The 27,642-nt window shown below is 44.9% G+C and overlaps 1 protein-coding gene across 1 annotated transcript in view; it reads right to left on the reverse strand.

Moving 5' to 3' along the window:
- Positions 1–5,898: 5,898 nt before the first annotated feature.
- Positions 5,899–27,642, reverse strand: part of LOC143801161 (vomeronasal type-2 receptor 26-like) — a 51,134-nt gene continuing 29,390 nt past the window's right edge. The window contains exons 2-3 of the mRNA XM_077281230.1: positions 10,430–10,553; positions 5,899–6,800 (exon numbers count right to left, since the gene is read on the reverse strand). Coding sequence (XP_077137345.1) covers positions 5,899–6,800; positions 10,430–10,499 — 972 coding nt within the window. The 5' untranslated portion in view covers positions 10,500–10,553. The remainder of the gene's footprint in view (positions 6,801–10,429; positions 10,554–27,642) is intronic.

A 27,642-nucleotide genomic window follows, 5' to 3' on the forward strand; every position in this document is an offset into this window, starting at 1 on the left:
AAACAAACGAAGATTGGCAATACCGAATTGAGGATTGAAGAATTTATAACTTGTTCATCCACAGGGGTTCTTTACACCATCACTTGCCCCTGTAATAAAATGTACGTTGGACGCACCAAGACACCTTTGCAGGTTCGAATAAACGAACACATTCGTAATATCAATAATAAATTCCTGGGTCACCCACTCTCGAAGCATTTTATTGAACTACATGAGGGAAAGGCAAAAAGTATGAAGATTGTGGGAATTGAAAGGATACACCCACATTGGAGAGGAGGAAATTTTATCAAATCCATGTCAAGATCAGAAACCAAATGGATCTTCACCTTAGATACCCTTATCCCTAAGGGCTTGAACTGTGGGATAGAACTTTTCGGGTTTCAATAATTAATGGTACGGCTGGCGTCTATATAAGGACTACTATTTGGAGGTATGGACCATACCTGAAGAAGGAGACAGGCGTCTCCGAAACGCGTTGTACTTTTTGGTCCATATCGCCACCCGTACCTTACCCTCCGTCACGTGTGCGGTCACATTGCGTACTATGGCTTACAGGTCCTGCGCAGGCGCCGATCGCACTAACCGCACCGAGGGGGTTTGTGGTCTTCCTCCGAAACTTTGCCGTGTTATCTACAAGGACATAATGTATTGTTACCTGCCTGGCCAGTGAAGCGGCATCCTGGGACTCTTTCTGGCAGCAGATCTTCATTCAGGACCGTCAACATTCCCCCTACGGATTCGTGGTAAGGATGAGAACTGACTTTCTTTTTCTCTGACCAGGAATGCCGGTTGGTCTGTTCATCTGCAACATTGGACTTTGTAGCATGCCAATACAGTCCTTTATGTATATGATCTTAGAGTTGTTGACAGTGTAGGAGATTCTTGTCGACAGGCAGTTATACCAGCGCAGGTTTTGATGTAATCATTTTTATGTGATCATCTATTTTATTTCATTCTTACTACTACAATCTTTTGTGGTGATTGTTTTCACCTGCGGCAGGCAAACTGCTTTGTGCTCTATAGCGCCACTCATACTTATTTATTAGGTCATAAAGTACCTGTTAGATGGATGGTAGGTGACGAGCTGTCCAGAGGATGCATCCACCCCAGACTTCCATCCATGTACAACATGAAGGGTTGGGAGAAATCAGCATTGGTCGGTATGGGGGAATTGGTTAGTGCCATCTACAGAGGACGGGAAGCCTCTTCCTGCCGGGGTCTCCACTGGCTAGTCCGCTGTTTGTGCCCTCCTGCCATTCACCTTAGGAGTTTGTGGAGCATAGCCGCAACTTTCGCAAAGTCTTTCATGAACCTCCTGTAGCACCCTGTCTTCAGAAGAATGCTCTCAATTCTTTAGCAGTGGGCCAATTCTGTACGGACGCTACTTTCTCAGGGGTTGGATAAATCCAGACGCTGGAGACAGTGTGTCCTAAATACTCAATCTACCTCTGGAATAAGTGGCATTTTCAGGGTTTGACTTTCAGCCCATGCTTTTCGAGCTGCTCCAACACTTGCTCTAACAGACTGTGATGTTCTTCAAAGGTGGAGGAGTATACAACGATATCATGCAAGTAAATGAAGGTGGATTCGAAGTTCCGATCTCCAAGACATCTCTCCATTAGCTGGTGAAATATCCCAGGAGAATTGATTAGGCCAAAGGGCATCAGGTTAAATTCAAACAGTCCAATAGGGAGCATGAATGCATTCTTTGGTCGATCCTTAGAAGCCATAGAAATCTGTCAGTAGCCTCTAACCAGGGACTCTTCAATCCTGGGCAGGGGTATGAGTCTCACACAGTATAGGCATTCAATCATCGGTAGTCAACACAGAACCTCAAGGTTCCATCCTTCTTATTGACCAGTACAATAGGCAGGGCCCCCGTGCTCTGGCATTCTGGAATCACTCCGTTTCCGAACATATATGACAATAACTCCTTCACCTCTTGGTACATCTGCAGCGGAATCTGACAGTATCTATCTGTAATGGGAGCAGTGGTTCCAGTGGGAGTTTCGTGCTGAATGACCTCAGTGCATCTGAAGTCGTTCTTACGATGAGTGAAGATATTCCAGATCTGGGCACATTTAAAAAAGTCATTGAAAAACTGGAGCAAGTTCAAAGAAGAGCTACCAGGATGGTGAGCGGACTGCAAAGTATGTCCTATGAGGAACGGGAACAGGATCTGAGAATGTTTAGCTTGGAAGAAAGAAGAACAAGAGGAGACTTAATAGCTGTCAACAAATATCTGAAGGGCTGTTACAGTGTTGAGGGATCATCATTATTCTCGTTTGCACATGGAAACACGAGAAGTAATGGGATGAAACTGAATGGGAGGAGACACAGATTAGATATTAGAAGGGTGACAGTGAGGATGATCAATGAGTGGAACAGGCGGCCACAAGAGGTGGTGAGTTCTCCTTCCATGGAAGTCTCCACACAGAGGCTGGACAGACATCTGTTGAGAAGGGTTAGTCACTCCTGCATTGAGCAGGGGGTTGGACACGACGACCCCGGAGGTCCCTTCCAACTCTACCATTCTATGACTCTATGAACACTATTTCATAACTCTGCAGCAATTTTTCCCCACTTGCTCAGGGGAGAATTCAGTGAGGTCAGCCTCCATTTGCTCCAGGAGGCGGAGGCCGGCATGTTTTTCCCTTTCGTTTTCTTTTACAGTGAGGGAGACTAACAGAGTCCATTGATCTCCCTTCACTGGTGTCAACTTGATGGCATGGTGCTTGGTGAGGTCTTCCGCCATTACATACACCTGAGCCGTCTCTTTTCGGGGGGTTTAGTATAAGTTTGTTCTGCTCGAGTTGACGCAGAGTCCTGGCACACGCACCTGTTGTACAGATGACTAAAAGTCCAGGAATTGTCTCCTCTCCTCCTATGGGCGCATTCTGTACCTCTACCCTGCTATTGGCACCGGAATGGTGAGTCCAGTCTCTCTGACAGAAGAGAAGCAGCTCCAGCCATTATACTATGGGTGACTTAATAAAATGTTTGACCAAATATTGCGGCTAATTTTTAAGTTGATCATTTTGTAGGCCTGAATTTTGATGGAAGTTCTGCACCCATTAGGGAGCACGCACGACTACTGTGTTGAGTCTCCATGCATGGTTTTCTTTTATTTCTTAACTTTATCTATCTTTTTTAATTGCTTTTAATTGTAATTTTTATTTTACATAAATTTAATTTTTATTTAAATCGTATATGAAGAGTGAAGATGTCAGTAAACACATATCAACAAGGAGCTCCGCCATTGTTATACCACCAGGAGGTATAATAATATATTTCACGAGTGTTTATTACACTTTATTTAAATTTAAATTGACTTTTTTCTTGACCTTTTAACACTTGATGAATTGGAATCCGTAGGTCAGTGAAACAAACTGGCACACAGTCTGTAACTACTTAATATAATGAGTGTTTTAAGGAAAAGTAAGTTTTTCATTTTTTTCATTCATTTACTTATTCATTGTTTTATAAATATTTATTTTTAGAAATATTTGAAAGATGACCTTGTAAGGAGGTGACGGGGACCCTCATATGCTTCCCCCCTCTTTAGTCTACTAATTGTTTGCGGTTCCCTAATGTTCATTAATGTGAATATAATTGATGTGTGTCATGTGCTGTAATGTAAATGTACTATGTGTTGTGTATAGGTAACAAAAAACACAACAAAGAGGAACATAGCTATGACAGATCCCAATACAGTTGCCAAAGGGCTAACCGAATGACAGAGCTATGGACAAGCCCTAAAAAAGGGAGGACTATAGCACAGGACAAGTCGCTAATCAGACGTGCAAAAGGATATGGGTCACAGGGGACCCACAGGAGGAAACGACCAATAAGTCCAAATAAATTAATGTATTAAAAGTACAAACCTTTATTAAATCGTAAATTACATAATACATCAATGTATACTATAATTACAAAGGACAAGTGAGGTATAGTGCTGCAAAGTGCCTAGGCACCACATAGGTTTAAAAACATATTAAGGGCGCAGGGAACCGAGGACAAACCCACCCATATAGGTTATTACATGTGCCGACCATGAAAAGATGGATGTATAGTACGTATAGATAGGTAAATACCCATAATTGGACCTAACACAAAGTCCAGCTAATACCAGCAAAGTCTAAAACATCCACTATCAGGTACCTGCTCAGGGCACAAAATAAAAAGATATAATGTTTTTTTACCTTTTAGTAGAAGGCTGGGTAGGGATGTACACAGGGTCCGTGCGCCCTCCCCGACGCACGTTTCGGTTTTGACACCTTCCTCAGGTGTACTATGTGTTGTGTATAGGATAAAGGTACCATCACACTCAGCGACCCTGCAGCGATATAGACAACGAGCCGATCACTGCAGCGTCGCTGTTTAGGTCGCTGTAGAGATGTCAAACACAGCAGCTCCAGAACGATGCAGGAGCGATCCAGTGACGTAACGGCGACTCACTTATCGTTCTCACAGGTCGTTAGCTCCATGTAAAACATCGCTGGCATCGCTGCTTTTGCTGTCAAACACAACGATACACGCCGACCTGACGACCAAATAAAGTTCTGGACTTCTAGCTCCGACCAGCGATATCACAGCGGGATCCAGATCACTGCTGCGTGTCAAACACAACGAGATCGCTATCCAGGACGCTGCAACGTCACAGATCGTTGTCGTTTTCATTGTAAAGTTGTTTAGTGTGAAGGTACCTTTAGGGCTAGGATAGGATATAAGGTAGTATAGAACAATAGAATAGAGGGGGGCATATTAGAGATAGGGATCAGGATTAGTAGCTTAGGTTTAGTTAGTATAGGGGTTTTTCTGTTGGGAGGAGTTACAGAGCAGTGCAGCACAGGGCAGTGAGATATAGGAGGGGACTTCCTGGTTAGGGCTCAGTGCAGTCAGGACGGAGCAGTGAACAGTGGGAAGGAACAGTCTGCCAGCCATAGGGATAAATCTGCTACTGCAGGAAGGGGCCCCAGGCTAAGGAACATGCGGGGAGTCACCAGTTAGACCAGAGTCCAACCCAAAAAGGATCCAGGGTCTACGACCGGGGCAGATGGAGCTGAGATGGCAAACCTGGCACCTTTTCCTATTGAAGCCGGACCAGGGAATTTTAAGAAGCTGGTGGGCCTGGAGCACGGATGGAACAGTGATTGTTCAGAAGCGAGACACAGATTGTCCCTAAGCAAAGCAGGGATTGCCAAAGGAGAAAGAAACTGCAGGAGAAACAGGGAAAGCTGAGGAGATTCCACTCTGTGTAGGTTGTGCTGCAAATGTGATGGATACCCTCCTGCTTAGTAAAGTTTAACCATTGGAAAATAACTTTGTCTCTGGAATGGTTTGTGGAGCTCAGGAACGCGAAGCCGGAGTGACAGAACCTGAGGGGACTCGGACAGTAAGTGTGAGCGTGTTGCTGCGCACGCTGCATGTGCAGCAGAAGGGACATTAAATGTTATCTCTGGGGCACGAGGGTGTGGGAACACTACAGCCCGTTGCCACGACTACCACCCTGGCCCCCCCTTACAACCTACTGGGGATTTACACCACCGGTTTCTATAATTTCAATATATTAGGCCATAGAGCTGATATCCTCCACACATTCCTCTCTGACAGCTGAGATAAGGGAGACAAAGAAAAATATGTCATAAAAGACCATTTTCCTACTAATGCATCACCTCCTCAACCAGGATGAGGGATACTTTAGATATTTTTGCAATGTTTCCTCAGTCTCCGCATTTACAGCGCCCCGAGCCTCCTAGTTTACTACAGTAAAGACAACTGAAACATTATCAAATATTATGGATTCTTCTTTCTATACTTCATTTATTTACAAGGAAATCAATGTAAGATGAAAAGTCCACGTCATTAACAGCGTTCTATGTATAGTCCATACACAAGTTAATGTTTCTCCAGGAACTGTCTTCTGCTGTTCATCTCCGGCCTCATGACAATATTGTAGCATTTGGGGAAGAATATACAGCCCAATATCCCAATTTCCGAGGCCAATATAGAGAATATCTCCACCATGACCATGTTCTTCCCCTTACTGCTCTGATACGCTGGGATAGCACAGATCCAGACGCTACAGAAGAGCAGCATGCTGAAGGTGATGTACTTGGCCTCATTGTAAATATCAGGTAATGTCCTCACCATGAAAGCCAGAACGAAGCTCACAGCCGCCAGAAACCCCAGATAACCCAACATGAAATAATAAGCCACAACAGAACCTTCACTACACTGAATAATGATCTTTCCTGGATAAGTGTCCATGTCCATCTCCTGAAATGGAGGAGAAACCGACAACCAAATAAGACCATTCAGAAACTGAATGAAGGAGCAGATCAGGACTACCGAATTGGGCAGCGTCACCCCCATCCATCTCCTCCAGGAGCTTCCAGGTCTGGTGGCTTTAAAAGCGATGGAAACCATGATGGACTTGGCCAGGATGGAAGAAACTGCAACTGTGAAGGTGACTCCAATGGAGATTTGTCGTAGCATGCAGGTTGTGTCATCGGGGCGACCAATGAACAGGAACACACATAATAAACTCAACGTGAGGGACAGAAGAAGAATGAAGCTGATGTTCCGATTATTGGCTTTTACTATAGGAGTGTCCGAGAAGAAGATGAAAATCCCTGATACATGGATGGTTATAATCAGAAAAAGTCCAGACATGGAGGAGAAGACTGCTGCCATTACATCCTGCTCGTATGACAGAAACTCTACTATTTTTGGAATACAGTTGTCTTTAATTTCATTCGGCCATGTCCCATCAGGACACTTGTGGCAATTTTCACTGTCTGGAAATAATATAAGGAACGTACATGTTACTATGATTACAGGGGCTGCGGGACACTAAATGTTTTACATTTCACCATTTAACACTTTATAGTCCATTGAGTTAAACCTACTGTATGTTTCGAATGTGATGATCCAGAGTAAAGCTGAAACTAATTGTCCCACATGAAGAGAATCATTTCGTCCCACCTTCATCACATCACAAAGTATCATACTTACAGTGGGTACGGAAAGTATTCAGACCCCTTTACATTTTTCACTCTTTGTTTCATTGCAGCCATTTGGTAAATTCAAAAAAGTTAATTTTTTCTCATTAATGTCCACTCTGTACCCCATATTGACTGAAAACAAACAGAAATGTAGAAATTTTAGCAAATTTTAAAAAAAGATAAACTGAAATATCACGGTCATAACTATTCAGCCCCTTTGCTCAGACTCTCATATTTAAGTCCCATGCTGTCCATTTCCTTGTGATCCTCCTTGAGATGGTTCTCCTCCTTCATTGGATTCCAGCTGTGTGTAATTACACTGCTGGACTTGATTTGGGAAGGCGCACACCTGTCTATATAAGACCTCACAGCTCACAGTGCATGTCAGACCAAAGGAGAATCATGAGGTCAAAGGAACTGGCCAAGGAGCTCAGAGACAGAATTGTGGCAAGGCACAGATCTGGACAAGGTTACAACAGAATTTCTGCAGTACTCACGGTTCCTAAGAGCACAGTGACCTCCATAATCCTTAAATGGAAGAAGTTTGAGACCACCAGAAGTCTTCCTAGACCTGGCCATCCAGCCAAACTGAGCAATCGTGGGAGGAGAGCCTTGGTGAGAGGTAAAGAAGAACCCCAAGATCACTGTGGCTGAGCTCCAGAGATGCAGTAGGGAGATGGGAGAAAGATCCACAAAGTCACCTATCACTGCAGCCCTCCACCAGTCAGGCCTTTATGGCAGGGTGGACGACGGAAGCCTCTCCTCAGTGCATGACATATGAAAGCCGCATAGAGTTTACTAAAAAAAACACATGAAGGACTCCCAGACTATGAGAAATAAGATTATCTGGTCTGATGAGAAGAAGATAGACCTTTTTGGTGATAATTCTAAGCGGTATGTGTGGAGAAAACCAGGCACTGCTCATCACCTGCCCAATACAACAGTGAAGCATGGTGGTGGCAGCATCATGCTATGGAGGTGTCTTTCAGCTGCAGGGACAGGACGACTGGTTGTCATTGAAGGAAACATGAATGTGGCCAAGTACCGAGAGATCTTAGATGAAAACCTCTTCCAGAGTGCTCTGGACCTCAGACTTGGTCGAAGGTTCAATGACCCTAAGCACACAGCTAAAATAACAAAGGAGCGGCTTCAGAACAACTCTGTGATCATTCATGACCGGCCCAGCCAGAGCCCTGACCTAAACCCAATGGAGCATCTCTGGAGAGACCTGAAAATGGCGTCCACCAACGTTCACCATGTAACTTGATGGAACTGGAGAGGATCTGCAAGGAAGAATGGCCCAAATCCAGGGGGGAAAATTTGTTGCATCATTACCAAGAAGACTCATGGCTGTACTAGCTCCAAAGGTGCTTCTACTCAATACTGAGCAAAGGGGCTGAAGACTTATGACCATGGGATAGTTCAGTTTTTCTTTATTAAGAAATTTGCAAACATTTCTACATTTCTGTTTATTTTCAGCCAAGATGGGGTGCAGAGTGAACATTAATGAGAAAATAATGAACTATTTTGAATTTACCAAATGGCTGCAATGAAACAAAGAGTGAAAAATGTAAAGGGGTCTGAATACTTTCTGTACCCATTTAGTCAGCCACCAATTGTGCACGTTCTCCCACTTAAAAAGATGAGAGAGGCCTGTAATTGACATCATAGGTAGACCACAATTATAAGAGCCAAAACAAATATAGAAAATCACCTTGTCTGATTTGGAAGATTTATTTTGCAAATTATGGTGGAAAATAAGTATTTGGATATTAACTAAAGTTCATGTCAATATTATCCTTGACAGAGGTCAAACTTTTTCTGCAGTTCTTCACAAGGTTGGCACGCGCTGTTGATGGTATGTTGGCCCATTCCTGGCGGTGTGCTTGGGATCATTTTCATGCTGAAAGACCCTTCCACGTTTCATCTTCAATGCCCTTGCTGAGGGAAGGAGGTTTGCACTCAAAATCTCACGATACATGGCCCCATTCATTCTTTCATGTACACGGATCAGTCATTCTGGTCCCTTTGCAGAGAAACAGCCCCAAAGCATAAGTTGCCACCACCATGCTTTACGGTAGGTATGATGTTCTTTGGATGCAACTCAGCATTCTGTCTCCAAACGCGACGAGTTTTGTTTCTACCAAACAGTTCTAGAGTTTCATCAGACCATATGACATTCTCCCAATACTCTTCTGGATAATCCAAATGCTCTCTAGCAAACTTCAGATGGGCTCGAACATGTTCTGGCTTAAGCAGGGGGACACGTCTGGCACTGCAGGATCTGAGTCCCTGGCGGCGGAGTGTGTTACTGATGGTAGCCTTTGTTACGGTGGTCCCAGCTCTATGCAGGTCATTCACTAGGTCCCCCCATGTGGTCCTGGGATTTTTGCTCACCATTCTTGTGATCATTTTGACCCCACGGGGTGAGATCTTGCGTGGAGCCCCAGATCGGGGGAGATTATCAGTGGTCTTGAATGTCTTCCATTTTCCTATTATTGCTCCCACAGTTGATTTCATCACACCAAGCTGCTTGCCTATTGCAGGTTCAGTCTTCCCAGCCTGGTGCAGGGCTACAATTTTGTTTCTGGTGTCCATCGACAGCGCTTTGGTCTTCACCATAGTGGAGTTTGGAGTGTGACTGTTTGAGGTGGTGGACAGGTGTCTTTTATGCCGATAACAAGGTCAAACAGTCGCCATTACTACAGGTAATGAGTGGAGGACAGAGGAGCCTCTCAAAGAAGAAGTTACAGGTCTGTGAGAGACAAAACTCTTGCATGTTTTTAGGTGACCAAATACTTATTTTCCACTACAATTTGCAAAATAAATCTTCCCAAATCAGACAAGGTGACTTTCTGGATTTGTTTTCCCATTGTGACTGTCATAGTTGTGGTCTACCTATGATGTTAAATACAGGCCTCGCTCATCTTTGTAAGTGGGAGAACTTGCACAATTGGGGGCGGACTAAATACTTTTTTTCCCCACTGTATCTACCGTACATCTTTGTTGCCATAAAAGGAGGGGGGCCCAGACACATTTCTTGCACAGGGGCCCCAAGGTGTCAGTGTCCACCCTGAGGGTTTTATGAGTAATTAAGTCAATAAAAAAGGCCTCAAATGAATGGTGTTTTCTGGGTAATGTAAGACAGGACGGGTTCTCCAGAGCGAGAGATGATCTGTGTAACCGCTCTGCACTCTGGACAAGAGATGGAGAAACGTTTCCAAGAACTTTACATTTTCTTCTTCTGATATCTCCTTTGTGTCCCCATAATATGTCACATTTTGCAGCATTTATTCTTTGCAGATATCCGTTCCCAGCCTTTGTCCCCCTTCCCTTTATTTGCGGTGCTCCGTTCTCCTAAGCTTTTTGTTTTCGGATCCTCTTCCCCATGTGTGTCATTTACATTTCCCTCTGATATTTACCAGATGTGTTGGATATTTGTCCTTCCGAACACGTTGTACAATCATGGCAGCATGAGGACATGTTTTTCATTTTTGATTGTCGACTTCCTGGAACACAAGTTTCAGAACACAAACCCACTGGAACCTACAAAAAATACAGAGAGTAAGTTTTTGCTTCCTGTCTGTTTAGTTTCTAGTCTTTCTGGGAGTTACAGAAATAGATAAACCTGTATTCAGCGCTGACATTGGAAAGCGGACAGGCCGAAATGTTGTGCGGGGAATGTAAGTGGACTTGTGGATTACAGGTGATGGGGTGTATATCACAAATAATCACTAAATACAATCACCAAATAAAACCACGATACGAGTATAGTCACCGTAATGATATAATCCAAAATCCGGAAATCCGGCACCGATATCACTAAGCACCACATAATACTGCCACACCATAACCCCTCACACTGAAGACCGTATACCGTACGTATTGCCTGTAGATAATGCCAGTGTCTCTCGGGTGATGTTTCCAATCACTTATTCACCTTCTGTCTAATTTTTTCAATTTGTCCAGACCCTTGGGACTAATTTTTCCATCCACATCTCGTCTTTACAGAACGTAAAACACACTAATTCCATACAAGTCTATCCGTCCATGGCGTCCTTGTCGGTAAGAATGCCCCCACTCCTGAGAACTTACACGCAGGGAGCGGTGCAGTAAGTGAGGTCACCAGGGGTCATCAGATGTGAACGCTGGTGAATTTTCTCATGGCGCACCTAATAGATGGGGATCCTGTGAGCTGCTATTTTTCTGCTGGGGGGCAACAGCTATGGCTCCTTACCAGTTTGAGAATACCAGCTAACAGCTTTTTGCTTTAGCTTGGCTGGTCGTCGAAAATGAGCGGGACCCCATGCCGTTTAAGTTATTAAATAATTAAAAAAAACTGTGGGGCCCCTCTATGCTTGATAAGCAACCATGATAAAGCTGACAGATCATGGGTGCAGCCCTCAGCTGTTGGTTTTGCCTATACTGGCTATCAAAAATAAGAGACCCCAAGTCATGTATTTATTTAATTATAGCACAACTACTACTAGATGAATACTCATATTAGCAGCACCTGCTCCTGTTTCAGCAACTGCAGGCTTAGGCTGATGGCAGTAGTACTCTCTTATTAGCCAATACCTCTGACTGGCGGTAACCTTTTTACCTCTGGACACAGCAGCTGGCTCACACTGTCATCTGATAGCTTGGCAGCTTTCTGACTGGTGGTAATGATCTTACCACCGATTAGAACCGCAGCTGTTTCTCATGCTGGCATGCAGATGACAGTGTAGGAAACTACCCGATGTTCGGCGTGCCGGATCCGAACAGTAACACGGACTTTGTGGAGAAGTCCGTACTCGGGGTCCATGCACGAACACTAAGTGCTTGGTACAGACCCTGAACTTTACTGATGGGGTTCGCCCAGCTCTAGTAAAGACCACTAAGTAGCTGTCACTATATGAGTGGCCGTAGCCATAGTAATTTATGCTACCGCAGCGCTATGCCCGTGAGGAATCAGGGGAACTATACTACATCTCTCATTATAGGTATGTTCTGATATTATCATTATTATACCTACTACATATTGGGATAGGATCTCGGAAATGGGAATACGCGTTTAAGGTACATTCTTGTAAATACTTTCACATTGCTATGGACTCATAGGACGGGACATGAGGTATCTGATATGTATAAATACATTACATGCATTTGTTGGACGGTTTTCCATTAGAGCGAAAAACAAGAGACGCACTGGCGCTAACGAGAACTATGAAGCTGCTGATACCACGACCAGCACTGTGCCAGCTGTGTCAGAATGAAACCGCGCGATCTCCATCCCACCTCTCACACACGTTCTCCATTAGAGGTTGTACGTGTACGGATATTAGTACGTTGGGGACTGTAGTCACCTGGCTGGAAGCCTTCTCTGGTTCCTCTGTTCCTCAGCATCTTCTGTCCTCGGCACATCCTCGTATCACCACTGCGAGTGCTCATAATACTGATGAAGCCTAGGAGGTTCCTGCACAAGCTCAGGTGAGGTCACGACATGACGTGGGACTGAATTCTCACCAGCATTGGTAGTAAGATGCGAAGATGACCAGAGCCGGGACAGTGAGGAGCGTAAGGGCAGAGAGGCGACTGGTGGGACCCATGCATATAGCGACCCCATGACTGCCTCATCAGGAGGAGACATGAAGTAGGACTGTGCCATACGGTCTGTTTTATTTTTAGGAAGGCCGTGATTGTTTTGCAAACATTGCACTGGTTTATGCAGTATTCTTAATGAACCAGTGGAAGATTTAAAGAGACAGTGTTCCTGTATCTACCTCTATGTGCAGACGAGTGAGCCGATCTACCACAATGTGTAGATACAGAGTGTATGTTTCTGTTTGTCTTTCTTTCCCTGTTTAAATTGGAAAAATAAAACCATATAAGTACGGTATCAACATAACTGTACTGAACTGGAAAGTTATGCTGTCAGATTATTTTTACTGAAAATTAAATATGAAATAAATAAAAATCTCTTTTTTAAAGCACTTTAATTTATTTTTCCATTTTTCAGTATAACATTTAGTAATGTGAATAGTGCCTTTAAAAATTTCAACTTATAAAATATAAATAATATAAATATTTTTGAAAGATCGCATCTCACCACCTGTGCACTTGACCCGCTCCCATCCCACTTCATCCCAAACCTCACCACAGTCTTCATCCCAACCCTAACCCATCTCTTCAACCTATCACTAACAACTGGTGTTTTCCCCTCAAGCTTTAAACATGCCTCCATCACACCTATCCTCAAAAAGCCCTCTCTTGACCCATCCTCTGTATCTAGCTATCGCCCTATATCACTTCTCCCTTATGCCTCCAAACTACTGGAACAACACGTCTACCTTGAACTGTCCTCCCATCTCTCTTCTTGCTCCCTCTTTGACCGCTTACAATCTGGCTTCCGGTCACACCATTCCACTGAAACTGCCCTAACTAAGGTCACCAACGACCTCTTAACCGCCAAGAGCAAGCGACACTACTCTGTCCTCCTCCTCCTGGACCTGTCGGCTGCCTTTGACACAGTGGACCATTCCCTATTATTACAGACCCTCTCATCCCTTGGCATCACAGACTTGGCCCTATCCTGGATCTCATCATACCTAACAGACCGGACATTCAGCGTCTCCCACTCACACACCACCTCCTCACCTCGCCCCTTATCTGTCGTAGTCCCACAAGGTTCAGTCCTTGGGCCCCTGCTCTTCTCCATTTACACCTTTGGCCTGGGACAGCTCATAGAATCTCACGGCTTTCAGTATCACCTCTATGCTGATGACACACAGATCTACATCTCTGGACCAGATATCACCTCCCTACTAACCAGAATCCCTCAATGTCTATCCGCTATTTCATCATTCTTCTCCACTAGATTTCTGAAACTTAACATGGACAAAACAGAATTCATCATCTTTCCCCCCTCTCACGCGACCCCCCCAACGAACCTATCCATTACAGTAAATGGCTGCCCACTCTCCCCAGTCCCACAAGCTCGCTGCCTCGGGGTAATCCTTGACGCTGATCTCTCCTTCAAACCACATATCCAAGCCCTTTCCACTTCCTGCCGACTTCAACTCAAAAATATTTCACAAATCCGTACATTCCTCAACCAAGAATCTGCAAAAACCCTAGTCCATGCCCTCATCATCTCTCGCCTCGACTACTGCAACCTCCTGCTCTGTGGCCTCCCCTCGAACACTCTCGCACCCCTCCAATCTATTCTAAACTCTGCTACCTGACTAATCCACCTGTCCCCCCGCTATTCTCCGGCCTCTCCCCTCTGTCAATCCCTCCACTGGCTCCCCATTACCCAGAGACTCCAGTACAAAACCCTAACCATGACGTACAAAGCCATCCACAACCTGTCTCCTCCTTACATCTGTGACCTCTTCTCCTGGTACTTACCTACACGCAACCTCCGATCCTCACAAGATCTCCTTCTCTACTCCCCTCTTATCTCCTCTTCCCACAATCGTATACAAGATTTCTCTTGCGTATCACCCCTACTCTGGAACCCTCTACCCCAACACAGACTCTCACCTACCATCAAAACCTTCAAAAAGAACCTGAAGACCCACCTCTTCCGACAAGCCTACAACCTGCAGTAACCACCGATCGACCAAACCGCTGCATGACCAGCTCTACCCTCACCTACTGTATTCTCACCCATCCCTTGTAGATTGTGAGCCCTCGCGGGCAGGGTCCTCTCTCCTCCTGTACCAGTTATGACTTGTATTAAGATTATTGTACTTGTTTTTATTATGTATACCCCTCCTCACTTGTAAAGCGCCATGGAATAAATGGCGCTATAACAATAAATAATAATAATAAAGAACAAGAGGAAAAAGTTAAAAATTAAAATGAAAATTGGCTACCGCAGGGAAAAGTTAGTATTGCACTTTGTGGAGTTTTACACAAGCTGAAATTAAAGAATTACCTACACCCCAACTCCTGGTGAGTGCTACCTTCGTGTTCCTGCTTCTGGGCTAGTTGTCTTTCAGCCTCAGTTGTCTTCCTGCCTCTCCAGCTCTGTCCTTGGCTGAACTTCTAACATCTTAGGCTACTTTCACACTAGCGTCGTGCACTGCACGTCGCAATGCGATGTTGCGGCGCACCGACGCATAATGTGGAAGCGTCGCACATTGGGGGCAGCGGATGCTGTTTTTCAACGCATCCGCTGCCCCATTGTGAGGTGCGGGGAGGTGGGGGCGGAGTTCCGGCCGCGCATGCACAGTCAGAAATGCTGCAGACGACGCACCAAAAAAGTTACATGTAACGTTTTTTGGTGGCGACGGTCCAACGCAACACGACGCAACAGTCGCACGACGGTTGTGACGTGTGGCAATGCGTCGCACTGCGTCGCTAATGCTAGTCTATGGAGAAAAAACGCATCCGGCAAGCACTTTTGCAGGATGCGTTTTTTCTACAAAACGACACATAGCGACGTGCAGTGCACGACGCTAGTGTGAAAGTAGCCTTAAAGGACCAGTGCAAGATAAATATCACTGCCTCCTATCAATGGTATCATAATGTTAAGTACGAACCTGATGGACGAACTCACAAGGTATGTGCACACGTCAGGATTTCTTGCAGAAATTTCCTGAAGAAAACCGGAAATTTTCTGCAAGAAATCCGCATTTTTTTTTTTGCGTTTTTTTTCCCTCTTTTTGCAAGCGTAGTTAGCTTGCAGAATGCTAAGGTTTTCCAAGCGATCTGTAGCATCGCCTGGAAAACTGATTGACAGGTTGGTCACACTTGTCTTCAAACATACTGTTTGACAAGCGTGACCAACTTTTTACTATAGATGCAACTTATGCAGCATCAATAGTAAAAAATAGAATGTTTAAAAAAAATGGTTATACTCACCTGCAGACAGCCGATCTCAGCGGCTTCCGTTCCTATAGATGGTGTGTGTGTGCAGGACCTTCGATGACGTCGCGGTCACGTGACCGCGACGTCATCGCGGTCATGTGACCGCGACGTCATCGCAGGTCCTTCAGACACTCCAGCTATAGGAACGGAAGCGGCAGCGTGCACCTGAGAGGCGGGAAGTCTCCGGGGGCCATCGAAGGTGAGTATAGGACTATTTTTTATTTTAATTCTTCTTTTTTGACCACTTATATGGTGCCCAGTCCGTGGAGGAGAGTCTCCTCTCCTCCACCCTGGGTACCAACCGCACATAATCTGCTTACTTCCTGCATGGTGGGCACAGCCCCGTGCGGGAAGTAAGCAGATCAGTGCATTCCTAGGTGTGCGGAATCCCCGCGATTCCGCAAATTTAATGAACATGTTGCTTTTTTTTCCGCGATGTGTTTTTTTCTCGGAAAAAAATGCAACATTTGCACAAGAAATGCGGAATACACTGAAAATAATGGGAGGCATATGTAAGCGGTTTTTTTCGCGTTTTTATCACATTTTTATAGCGAAAAAACGCGAAAAAAAACGCGAAAAATACTGAACGTGTGCACATGGCCTAAGCCATAGATTAGTTTAAGCAGCATGGTTCAAAGGCAATGGTGTAGTGGAGTGGGTCTCGCCAGATAGCAGGTATAAGCAAGGATCAGGACAGCGAGATATGCAGGACAGTAGACAGACATGAAGTGCAGGAAACATCAGATGAAGCACATCTAAATGCATGGATATACACAGAAACTGTAGACATATAGGCAATCTGCTAACTTGATTACAGAGATACAGTTACACACAGGATGTATAGGCAATCTGGTTACTTGCTTGCAGATATTAAGGGCTCACCTTAGGGTACCGTCACACAGTACCATTTTAATCGCTACGACGGCACGATCCGTGACGTCGCAGCGTCGTATGATTATCGCTCCAGCGTCGTAGACTGCGGTCACACGTTGCAATCACGGCGCTGGAGCGATGCCGAAGTCCCCGGGTTACCAGGGTAAACATCGGGTAACTAAGCGCAGGGCCGCGCTTAGTAACCCGATGTTTACCCTGGTTACCAGGGTAAACGTTAAAAAAACAAACAGTACATACTTACATTCCGGTGTCTGTCCTCCGGCGTCTCAGCTTCTCTGCACTGTGTAAGCACAGCGGCCGGAAAGCAGAGCGGTGACGTCAGACGTCAGCGCTGTGCTCGCTTTCTGGCTGGCTGGCGCTCACAGTGCAGAGAAGCTGAGACGCCGGAGGACAGACACCGGAATGTGAGTATGTACTGTTTGTTTTTTTTTACTTTTACGCTGGTAACGACGGTAAACATCGGGTTACTAAGCGCGGCCCTGTGCTTAGTTACCCGATGTTTACCCTGGTTACAAGCGAACACATCGCTGGATCGCTGTCACACACAACGATCCAGCGATGTCAGCGGGTGATCAAGCGACGAAAGAAAGTTCCAAACGATCTGCTACGACGTACGATTCTCAGCAGGATCCCTGATCGCAGTAGCGTGTCAGACACTGCGATATCGTAACGATATCGCTAGAACGTCACGGATCGTACCGTCGTAGCGATCAAAGTGTGACTGTGTGACGGTACCCTTATGAGGGAGATTCTCTAAGCCATAGGTCACAGTGAGTAGCATAAACCAAAGATTTTTGTGTCTTGACAAACGACACATGGCTCAGAAAGGACCATGAAAATTGGCTAATCAGGACAGTGGACAAACAATTGGAGCAGGCAGCACAGATAAAGCAGAGATAGATACAATGCGGGTACAATTAGAAACAGTAGCTGTATAAAAAAAAAAACCTGTATCTTCCAGCAGGGATTGAGATAATAATAGGAACGCAATCTTTTATCTTCCAGATGAGCAATTAACCCCAGGTATAACGGAGAAGTAAATGCAGTCTGTTATCTCCTAGCAGGGAAATAGTTAATAGCAGCACCATATCCAAACTAGGACTTGCAGCAGGAAAGTAGTTAACCAAAGCATAGAAGTGTAGTGTAGGCAAACTGGAGACCTGTATGAAAAGATGCACTGATTGCAGAAACCAGTTGTGAATAACATTGACAATAGTTGGAAGAAGTTGATGAGGACATGACTTATTTAGTTGGTGTCAGCTTGGAAATAATGCTGATTGTAGTTTTGTAAGTGAGGATTATTAGAGAAAATAACAGACATTTCTATGCAGAAAACCAAGTGAAGTAGTAGGAAACTTCTGACACACTTGAGGCAGATGTGGACAATGTTACTTAATACTCAAGTACCCAATACTTGACCTCTACGTTAAGCTTGGCTTAAAAACTCAGGATAAAGGAGTAAAAGCAGCAGTATAAGTAGAATAGTAGATTATTAAAAGTGTAGGCAATATTTTACTTGCTTGAAGAGATGTGGTTACACCCAGTTAAACAATCAGATAACTTATGATAGAGATACAGTTACAGAAACAGAAGAGCTGAGAACATAGTGTATGAATAGCAGAAATGAAAAAAATTAGATACCTTGCTTCCAGAGACAAATGTGTGAACATGACCAGTATTAGCAGAGATTGATTTCTCAGGCACCTTGTTGCAGAGAAGTTGAGAGTGCAGTTTGACCAGGTTTCCCAAGACTGAGCTAAGAAGTAGTTACAGATTGCTGGATAATAGACTGGGGATTGATTTGAAGATGAATATGAGTAATAAGTATAATGGAGGTCAATGGGATATCCAAGCAGTTTTCCAGCAGACCCTTTTTTTTTCCCCTCTCTTTCTCTCTTCCTCTTTCCCACTGTTTTATTGCCTTGCTCAGCATTGGTTGGTTACCCTGCATAGTAACGCCTGCTAGGGCCTTATGCTAATTGGTTAATTGCTGATTGTGGCCATTTGGTTCCTGATACTAGCAGTCATTTCATTTCATATATATTTAGTCTGGCTGGGATAGGACGCGTGCGGGTTCGCGTGTGCAACAGTTTAAAGTGCTTTGCAGTTAGACAATGGCAGTTGGAGAGGGCAGGAGACAGGTAAGGTGCATAAATTTTCCCAACAATCATGCTTCCTGGTCAGTCATGCTACATTATGCGTTGATCATATCAATCTGCTTCTTATTTATTTTTACTTCTGCTTTCTCACAACTCGCCCGCCCTTTAACACATTCTGGGCACTCTCTCTATATCCACCCCTCCCTTCTCCCCTCACCCATGTATAACTCTGAGGCTCTACTGACATTTCTTACCCACTCCAAACCAGCCACTACCGCCATGCAGCACTCAAAACGTTCATACAAATCATCCCACCACCTGCTCTTTCTGTTTTTTCTCCTTCTACTAGTTGCAGGTGACATCTCCCCAAACCCTGGACCTCCCTCCACCAACATACATTACTCTCCTCCAGCTGCATATAGAAACCCTGCTAATCTTATTAACATTCAGTGCATGCCTTCTCCTATCTCTTTCCACTGTGCTCTCTGGAATGCACGGTCTGTGTGTAACAAACTAACTTACATTCACGATCTTTTCCTCTCTAATTCCCTTAACCTTCTGGCTATTACAGAAACCTGGATCCAGCACTCAGACACCACCGCCGCTGCCGCTCTCTCGTTTGGTGGGCTGAAATTTTCACATACCACCAGACCTGAGAACAGACAGGGTGGAGGTGTTGGTTTACTCCTTTCATCACAATGTGCTTTCCAGGTCATTCCCCCGTTCCCTCACTCACATTTCCTTCCTTTGAAGTCCACGCCGTCAGAATCTTTAAGCCCTTCTCCTTGTGGGTGGTGGTTGTTTATCGCCCTTCAGGCTCCTCCCGCCTGTTTCTAGAACACTTTGCTACCTGGCTTACTCACTTTATATCCTGTGACATCCCCACAATCATCATGGGAGACTTTAACATCCCCATCAATGATCCCCTCTCCCAATCTGCCTCTCATCTTCTCTCTCTAACTTCTTCATTCAACCTCTCACAGTTTACTAATTCTCCTACGCATGAGGATGGGAATACTCTGGACCTGGTTTTCTCCCGTCCTGGATCGCTGCACGACTTTACTAACTCCCCTCTCCCGCTTTTGGACCACAACCTTCTTTCCTTCTCTGTCAAGAATTGTCTCCTCACTCAGGACACCCCCACTTACCACACTTATCGGAATACACGTACCATTAATACCCAGCAGCTTGTGGACAATCTCCACACATCTCTAGCCCCCATCTCCTCCCTCTCCTGTCCAGACTTAGCATTGTCACACTTGAATAATACACTGAAGAATGCCCTGGATGAAGCAGCACCTCCTACATGCAGAAAGACCTGACACAGACAATGGCAGCCCTGGCACACTGTGCAAACACGCTTTCTTAAGCGTTGCTCAAGGTGTGCAGAGCGGCAGTGGAGAAAATCTCTCTTAGCAGAAGACTTCATCCACTATAAGCTCATGCTCAAAACCTATAACTCTGCCCTTTATCTGGCCAAACAATCCTACTTCACCACCCTCATCACCTCACTATCCAACAACCCAAAACGACTTTTTAAAACCTTAAACTCCCTCCTGAAACCTAAAGTACAGGCCCCCATCACCAATCTCAGTGGTGAGGATCTGGCCACTTACTTCCTAGAAAAAATCAACCACATCCATCAGGATATCTCAGCGCAATCTCCTCAGTGCCTGGATCCCCTTCCCTGCTGCACCTCAATCTCACTAGACATCTTCGAGCCTGTTTCAGAAGAAGAAGTTTCCAAGCTCCTCGCTTCTGCTCGGCCTACAACCTGCAACAGTGACCCCATTCCTTCACCTCTCCTGCAGTCTCTCTCACCAGTGGTCACTACTCACCTGACTAAAATATTTAACCTCTCTCTTTCTTCAGGTATCTTTCCCTCCTCATTTAAACATGCCATCATAACCCCTTTACTTAAAAAGCCATCCCTGGACCAGAACTGCACTGCTAACTACAGACCTGTATCTAACCTTTCCTTCATCTCTAAACTCCTGGAACGCTTGGTCCACTCCTGTCTAATCCGCTATCTCTCGGATAACTCTCTTCTTGACCCCTTGCAATCTGGTTTCCACTCTTTGCACTCCACTGAAACTGCCCTCACTAAAGTCTCTAATGACCTAATAAAAGCTAAATCCAAAGGTCATTGCTCTCTGCTGATTCTCCTGGATCTCTCTGCCGCATTTGACACTGTGGATCACCAGCTCCTCCTCACTAGGCTCTGCTCCATAGGCCTCAAGGACACAGCCCTCTCCTGGTTCTCCTCCTACCTCTCTGACCGCTCCTTCACTGTATCTTTTGCCGGCTCCTCTTCCTCTCCTCCTCTCCTTACTATCGGGGTTCCGCAAGGCTCAGTCCTAGGTCCCCTCCTCTACTCTCTATACACGGCCCCTATTGGACAAACAATCAGCAGATTTGGGTTCCAGTACCATCTCTATGCTGACGACACCCAATTATACACTTCTTCCCCCGACATCACCCCTACCCCAATTCAAAATAGCAAGGATTGTCTGTCTGCTGTCTCTAACATCATGTCCTCCATCTACCTGAAACTAAATCTCTCCAAAACGGAACTTCTTGTGTTCCTCCCTTCTACTAACCTCACTCTTCCCAACATCGAAATTACCCTGGAGGGTTCAACCATAACTCCCAAGCAGCATGCCCACTGTCTTGGGGTCATATTCGACATCGAACTTTCCTTTACTCCCTATATCCGATCACTCACTCGCTCTTGTCACCTGCATCTTAAAAACATCTCCAGAATCCGACCTTTTCTCACCTTTGAAACTGCTAAGACTCTTACTGTTGCTCTTATTCATTCTCGTCTGGACTACTGCAACTCTCTTCTGATCGATCTCCCTCTTACCAAACTTTCTCCTCTCCAATCCATCTTGAATGCGGCATCCAGGGTCATATATCTGTCTAACCGCTTCACCGATGCCTCCATCTTGTGCCAGTCATTACACTGGCTACCCATTCGCTACAGGGTCCAGTATAAACTCATCTCTCTCACCCACAAAGCCCTCCACAGTTCTGAACCGCCTTATATCTCCTCTCTCATCTCTGTCTATCGCCCTACACGTGCCCTCCGTTCTACAAATGACCTAAGGCTAACATCCCCCATAATCCGAACCTCGCACCTCTGTCTCCAAGACTTCTCTCGTGCTGCGCCAGCTCTCTGGAATGCACTTCCCCAGACGATCAGGCTGATACCTAGCCCCGACCTATTCATCATCTCTTCAAACAAGCCTACCACACCAACTACTCAGTAAACTAACTTTGCCCTGTTCCCTCCTTCCAAATATTACTCTGAATCTGCCCCCTACTATTCATCTGTCTCCACACCCTCCATGCACATGATAACTGCACTTGATACTTGACTCTTGCACTTAAACACACGGGCTGATGACCGGATCATGCAGCTTTGTATGAAAATCCCTATTTATTATAACTGCCAGACCTGAAATAACAAGCACTTTTCACCTATTGTGTCCCCCCATTTCCTTGTAGATTGTAAGCTTGCGAGCAGGGACCTCACCCCTAATGTCACTGTGTAAATTGTCTTAACTCGTACTGAATTTATTGTTTGTACATGTCCCCGCTTAAGTGTAAAGTGCTGCGGAATATGTTGGCGCTATATAAATAAAAATTATTATTATAATTATTACAAGGAGGTCTGGGGGCAGTGAAAATGTTGAAAAAGATGGAAAAAGTGCTGAATGGAAGGATAACAGCATGGGGAAGACCCCTGGAAGCATCTCTGCTCCCAGATCACTGCTGAGAACAATGGAGTCACACTTTTACTCCACATTAAGGGTACCGTTACACAAAACGATTTACCAACGATCACGACCAGCGATACGACCTGGCCGTGATCGTTGGAAAGTCGTTGTGTGGTCGCTGGGGAGCTGTTACACAGACAGCTCTCCAGCGACCAACGATGCCGAAGTCCCCGGGTAACCAGGGTAAACATCGGGTTACTAAGCGCATGGCCGCGCTTAGTAACCCGATGTTTACCCTGGTTACCATCGTAAATGTAAAAAAAAAAAAAAACCGTACATACTCACATTCTGGTGTCCGTCAGGTCCCTAGCCGTCTGCTTCCCGCACTGACTGTGAGTGCCGGCCGGCCGTAAAGCAGAGCGCAGCGGTGACGTCACCGCTGTGCTGTGCTTTCACTTTACGGCCGGCAGTCAGTCAGTGCAGGAAGCAGACGGCTAGGGACCTGCCGGACACCAGAATGTGAGTATGTACGTTTTTTTTTTTTTACATTTACAATGGTAACCAGGGTAAACATCGGGTTACTAAGCGCGTCCCTGTCCCACTGGGCAACGTGGTTGCGTCCTTTCGGGGAGACCTCCGCGCCTATGGTTCAATCTCTGACCCTGTCTTTGACAAAAACCTGGTGACGGATAAGTGTATGATAGTATGAGCCCAGGACAGATAAATTAGCCTGGGACAAGAATACGTTGTGTATGATAGTATGAGCCCAGGACAGATAAATTAGCCTGGGACAAGATACGTTGTATGTTCTTTTTCTTTTTCTGTCTGGTTGCATTTGTGTTGTTTGCTATAGGTGTAGGAATCAGGATTTTCTTACATCAACACAGTTTAAACATCCTAGCTCCTTAGGAAGAAGGTAACGAGGTATTCTCATACCCAAACGCCACCTAGGGCAAGAAAGCTCAGGATAAGAAAATGGGGAATAAGCAAACAAAGTCGGAACCAGAAGAATTAGATATCTATACTATCATAAAGGAGAGAAGTGGTGAAGATGCCACTAAGGGGCTGAGAAAGATTTTTAGTAAGTTTGGAGTTACTAAGGCAGAAGCTTTTAGTAGAAAACTATGGGAAGGAATTCAGGAAAGAAAAAAAGGCATAATCAGAGACAAGAAATGGATAGATCAGATCCAAGCATTGATTGATGTCTCTAGGGTAGCAGAAAATGAGGGATGGACATATAATCAACAGAATAAAAAGTGGTGTATTAGACCCGCAGGCTATGGAGAAAAACAAAATGTGGAATATAAGAACACCCCACCCCCATACCTTAACCCACATGCCCCATCTTTTCTCCAAACACCACCTCAAAGTTTAGCCGGACCAGGAGGATGGGTATGTCCGCACTGTGGACAACAAAATCCAGACTGGAGAAATGATTGCCTAGCCTGTGGTACACCTAGACATGGCGCTGTACTTGCCCCTGTTAGGGTAGTACCAAGACCCTTTAGGGAACCTGGTGCTGACGGAGTAATGGGAACTAGATATCACCAAACTCGACAATATTTCCCTTGGTCCCCCGCTGAAGGCATGTCTCTCTTGCATAACGCACCAGATCCCACCCAGTGTCCAGTTAGATTTGCACAATATATACAGCAAATTATGCAGACTCACGCAGGAGTTTGGGCAGATGGAGAAGAATTATGTAGAATGAAAATGACTCCTGGACTCTTCCAGGAGCTATTAGCAAATCTACAGGTACATAGGCCCCAGGCAGGAGATGGTGCCTTACAAACGATAGAATCAGGTACGCAATTTGTAGATCACTTAATGGTTTTCATGAGGGAAAAACAGAGGCAGAGAGGAACAACGGGAGTGGTGGCTCAGAAATCTGGACAATCAGTAGACGAATATTATCTAAGTGTAGAAAATAATTTCAGAGATGAAGGCATGGATCTAACCGCTCCAGGAATGATGAGGTTAGTTACAAAAACCTTTATAGATGGATTGTCTCCAAAAGTGAAGGAAAAGCTTAAGGCCGCAACCCCTGATTGGAGAACCTTGGAAGACCCACACCTGGCTAGACAGAAAGCTGTAGGGATAGAAATGGACTTAAGAGAAAATTCTAAGCCAGTAAGAATTGCACAGGCTAATACTGGCTCTGCTAATCAAAAGTTTACTTGTCATTACTGTAAGAAGCCAGGACATTTCCAAAGGGAATGTAGGAAGAGAAAAGCAGATATAGATTCAGGAACCTTTGTACCCAAAAATAGGATAAATAACCCAGCGCCTGATCAAACAGACAGCTCAGAATGACTGAAGGTTATGCAGGTCTCTCTTCCTTCTAGAAGACCAATAATACAAGTTGAGGTTGAGGGTAAAAATGTACCTTTTCTGATAGATACGGGAGCAACATCCTCCATTTTAAATCAGGACTTTTTACCATATCCTGACAATATATCCTCAAAGGTTACATATGCAGAAGGGTATGATGGTAAAATTCAGGCGTTGCCCTTTACAAAACCTTTAAATGTGAGCTTTGGCCCTAAAACCTTTGTATCCAAATTTTTATTTGCTAAAGGTGCACCTACCTACTTGCTGGGTACTGATGTCTTAAGTAAAATGCACGCAAACATCCATTTTAGAGAAAATGGCACAGTTATGCTGACCATCCCTGAAGATGCAGAAACTCTGGAACAATATGTTAGAATACAGGCAATGGAGGATTTTCCCGAAATTTACACTCAACAAGCAAAAATTGACTTGTCTCGGGTTCCTGACAGCCTATGGGCAAAAGGAGACACTGATGTAGGATTCTTATCAGTAGCTCCTATACTGTTAGAAACTGCCCCGGGAACCATTTTACCTCAGCTTAGGCAATACCCCATCAGCGCCCAGCAAGAACTGGCGATTTCTCAACAAATTCAGGATTATGTGTTACAAGGTGTTTTGGTAGAAATCAGGTCACCCGCCAATACACCCTTATATCCTGTCAAAAAGAAAGTTTCCTCCAAATAAACTATGGTGAAATATCGCATGGTGCACGACCTACGGGAAATCAATAAGGTTTTGGCACCGGTCACCCCTGTAGTACCGAATCCTCATACCTTACTGTCTCAAATTCCCAGCACTGCTGCATATTTTACGGTAATTGACTTATCAAACGCATTTTTTTCTGTGCCACTACATAAGAACTGTTGGCATTTGTTTGCCTTTACATTCAAGGGTAAACAATTAGCATGGACAAGATTGCCACAAGGTATGGTACACTCACCAACTTTGTACTCTGAAGCAATGCAGACCGTGCTGAAAAATTTCACCCCAGAACCAGGAGTAGTCATTCTACAGTATGTAGATGACTTACTTATTTGTTGCCCTGATGAGCAGACGGCAGTTACCTCAACTGTTAATTTCTTAATTTTCCTAGCGCAAGAAGGCTGTAAAGTAAATAGACAGAAACTCCAGGCTTGTCAACAAACAGTCGTGTTCTTAGGTCACTGCATATCACAGGGCATCAGACACCTCACACCTCAACGTACGGAAGCCATACGTAACATGCTTGAACCCAGGAATCACAAACAGCTGCGTGCTTTCCTGGGTATTGTTTCACACTGTAGACAGTGGATCATACATGCAAGTCAACTCATGCAGCCTTTATATGACTGTATTGCCAACACGCCATATTCACTCAGTGAAGAGGCTAAACAGTCATTTTCCTCTTTGAAAACAGCACTGGTATCAGCTCCGGCTCTGGGACTCCCAGACTACACTAAACCTTTTCAATTGATGGCAGCTGAGATATCCTCACATGCTACAGGGGTGCTCACACAAAAACATGGAAACAAACAGAGACCGGTGGCATACATATCAGCTCATCTGGACCCTGTAGCTAGAGCCGCACCTTCTTGTGTAAGAGTAGTAGCCGCAATTTCACTGTTATTAGATAAAGCTTCTGAGATTGTTCTTGATCACCCACTTCTAGTTCAGACCACTCATGATGTACATGGCATTCTTAACCAGGTCCAACCTAAACATATTTCAATGGCCAGACACCTCCGTCTCCAATGTTCCCTACTACTGCCGCCCAACATTTCCTTTGCCAGGGTTCAGACTCTTAATCTCGCGTCTTTGCTCCCTTTAGAGTCTGAGGGGGGTACCATCGATACTGAGGAAACTGCACTCTCCAACTCCTTTGACCCATCAGAGTCAATGCATGATTGTGTACAATTAATGGAACAAGAGACTCAGGGCTTATGTAATGTACGTGACAAGCCACTCTGTAATGCTACATTTGAACTTTTCATAGATGGCAGTAGATATGCAGATATGAATGGACAATTTCATACAGGTTATGCGGTAGTAACTCAGCATGAAGTGCTGAAAGCAGAACCTCTCCCTGCTAATCAGTCTGCACAAGAAGCAGAACTTACGGCATTGGTTGAAGCTCTAAAAATAGCCAAAGATCAGACAGCAAACATATACACTGATTCTAGATATGCACATGGCATTATTTTCGATTTTGGCGTAATATGGAGAGCCAGAGGTTATATGACTGCTTCAGGCCAACCTGTTAAACATGCCTCCCTCATTAGACAGATTCTGGAGGCAGCACAAGAAACTAAAGAAATAGCGGTGATAAAGGTAGCTGCACATGTGAGACTCGACACCGAGGAAGCCAGGGGTAACGATAAAGCCGACAAAGCAGCAAAACAGGCAGCACGTAAACCCTTACATCATGCCCACACACTAGATAGCTCTGAAGATGATGAGGAGAGATTGAAGGAAGCTCAGAAACAGATAGACGACGAAGAAAGAGGGCAGTGGCAGAAAAAAAGGGGCAGAAGATCAGCAAGGATTATGGAAAAAAGGAACTTTGTTGTGTTTACCCAGAGCCTGGTACCCCGCAGTGGCAAGTGACCTCCACCTACCCACGCATGTGTCGGCAAATGGTATGACGCTCAAGGTAAAAGAAAGGTGGTTGGCTCCAGGCTTTGGTAATTTCGCTCGGAACATGTGTGCTGCATGCGCTATATGCCTGGCACACAATCCAGGTCAGACCATTAA

This window comes from Ranitomeya variabilis, chromosome 1 (assembly GCF_051348905.1).
Source record: "Ranitomeya variabilis isolate aRanVar5 chromosome 1, aRanVar5.hap1, whole genome shotgun sequence".
Lineage (NCBI taxonomy): Eukaryota > Metazoa > Chordata > Amphibia > Anura > Dendrobatidae > Ranitomeya > Ranitomeya variabilis.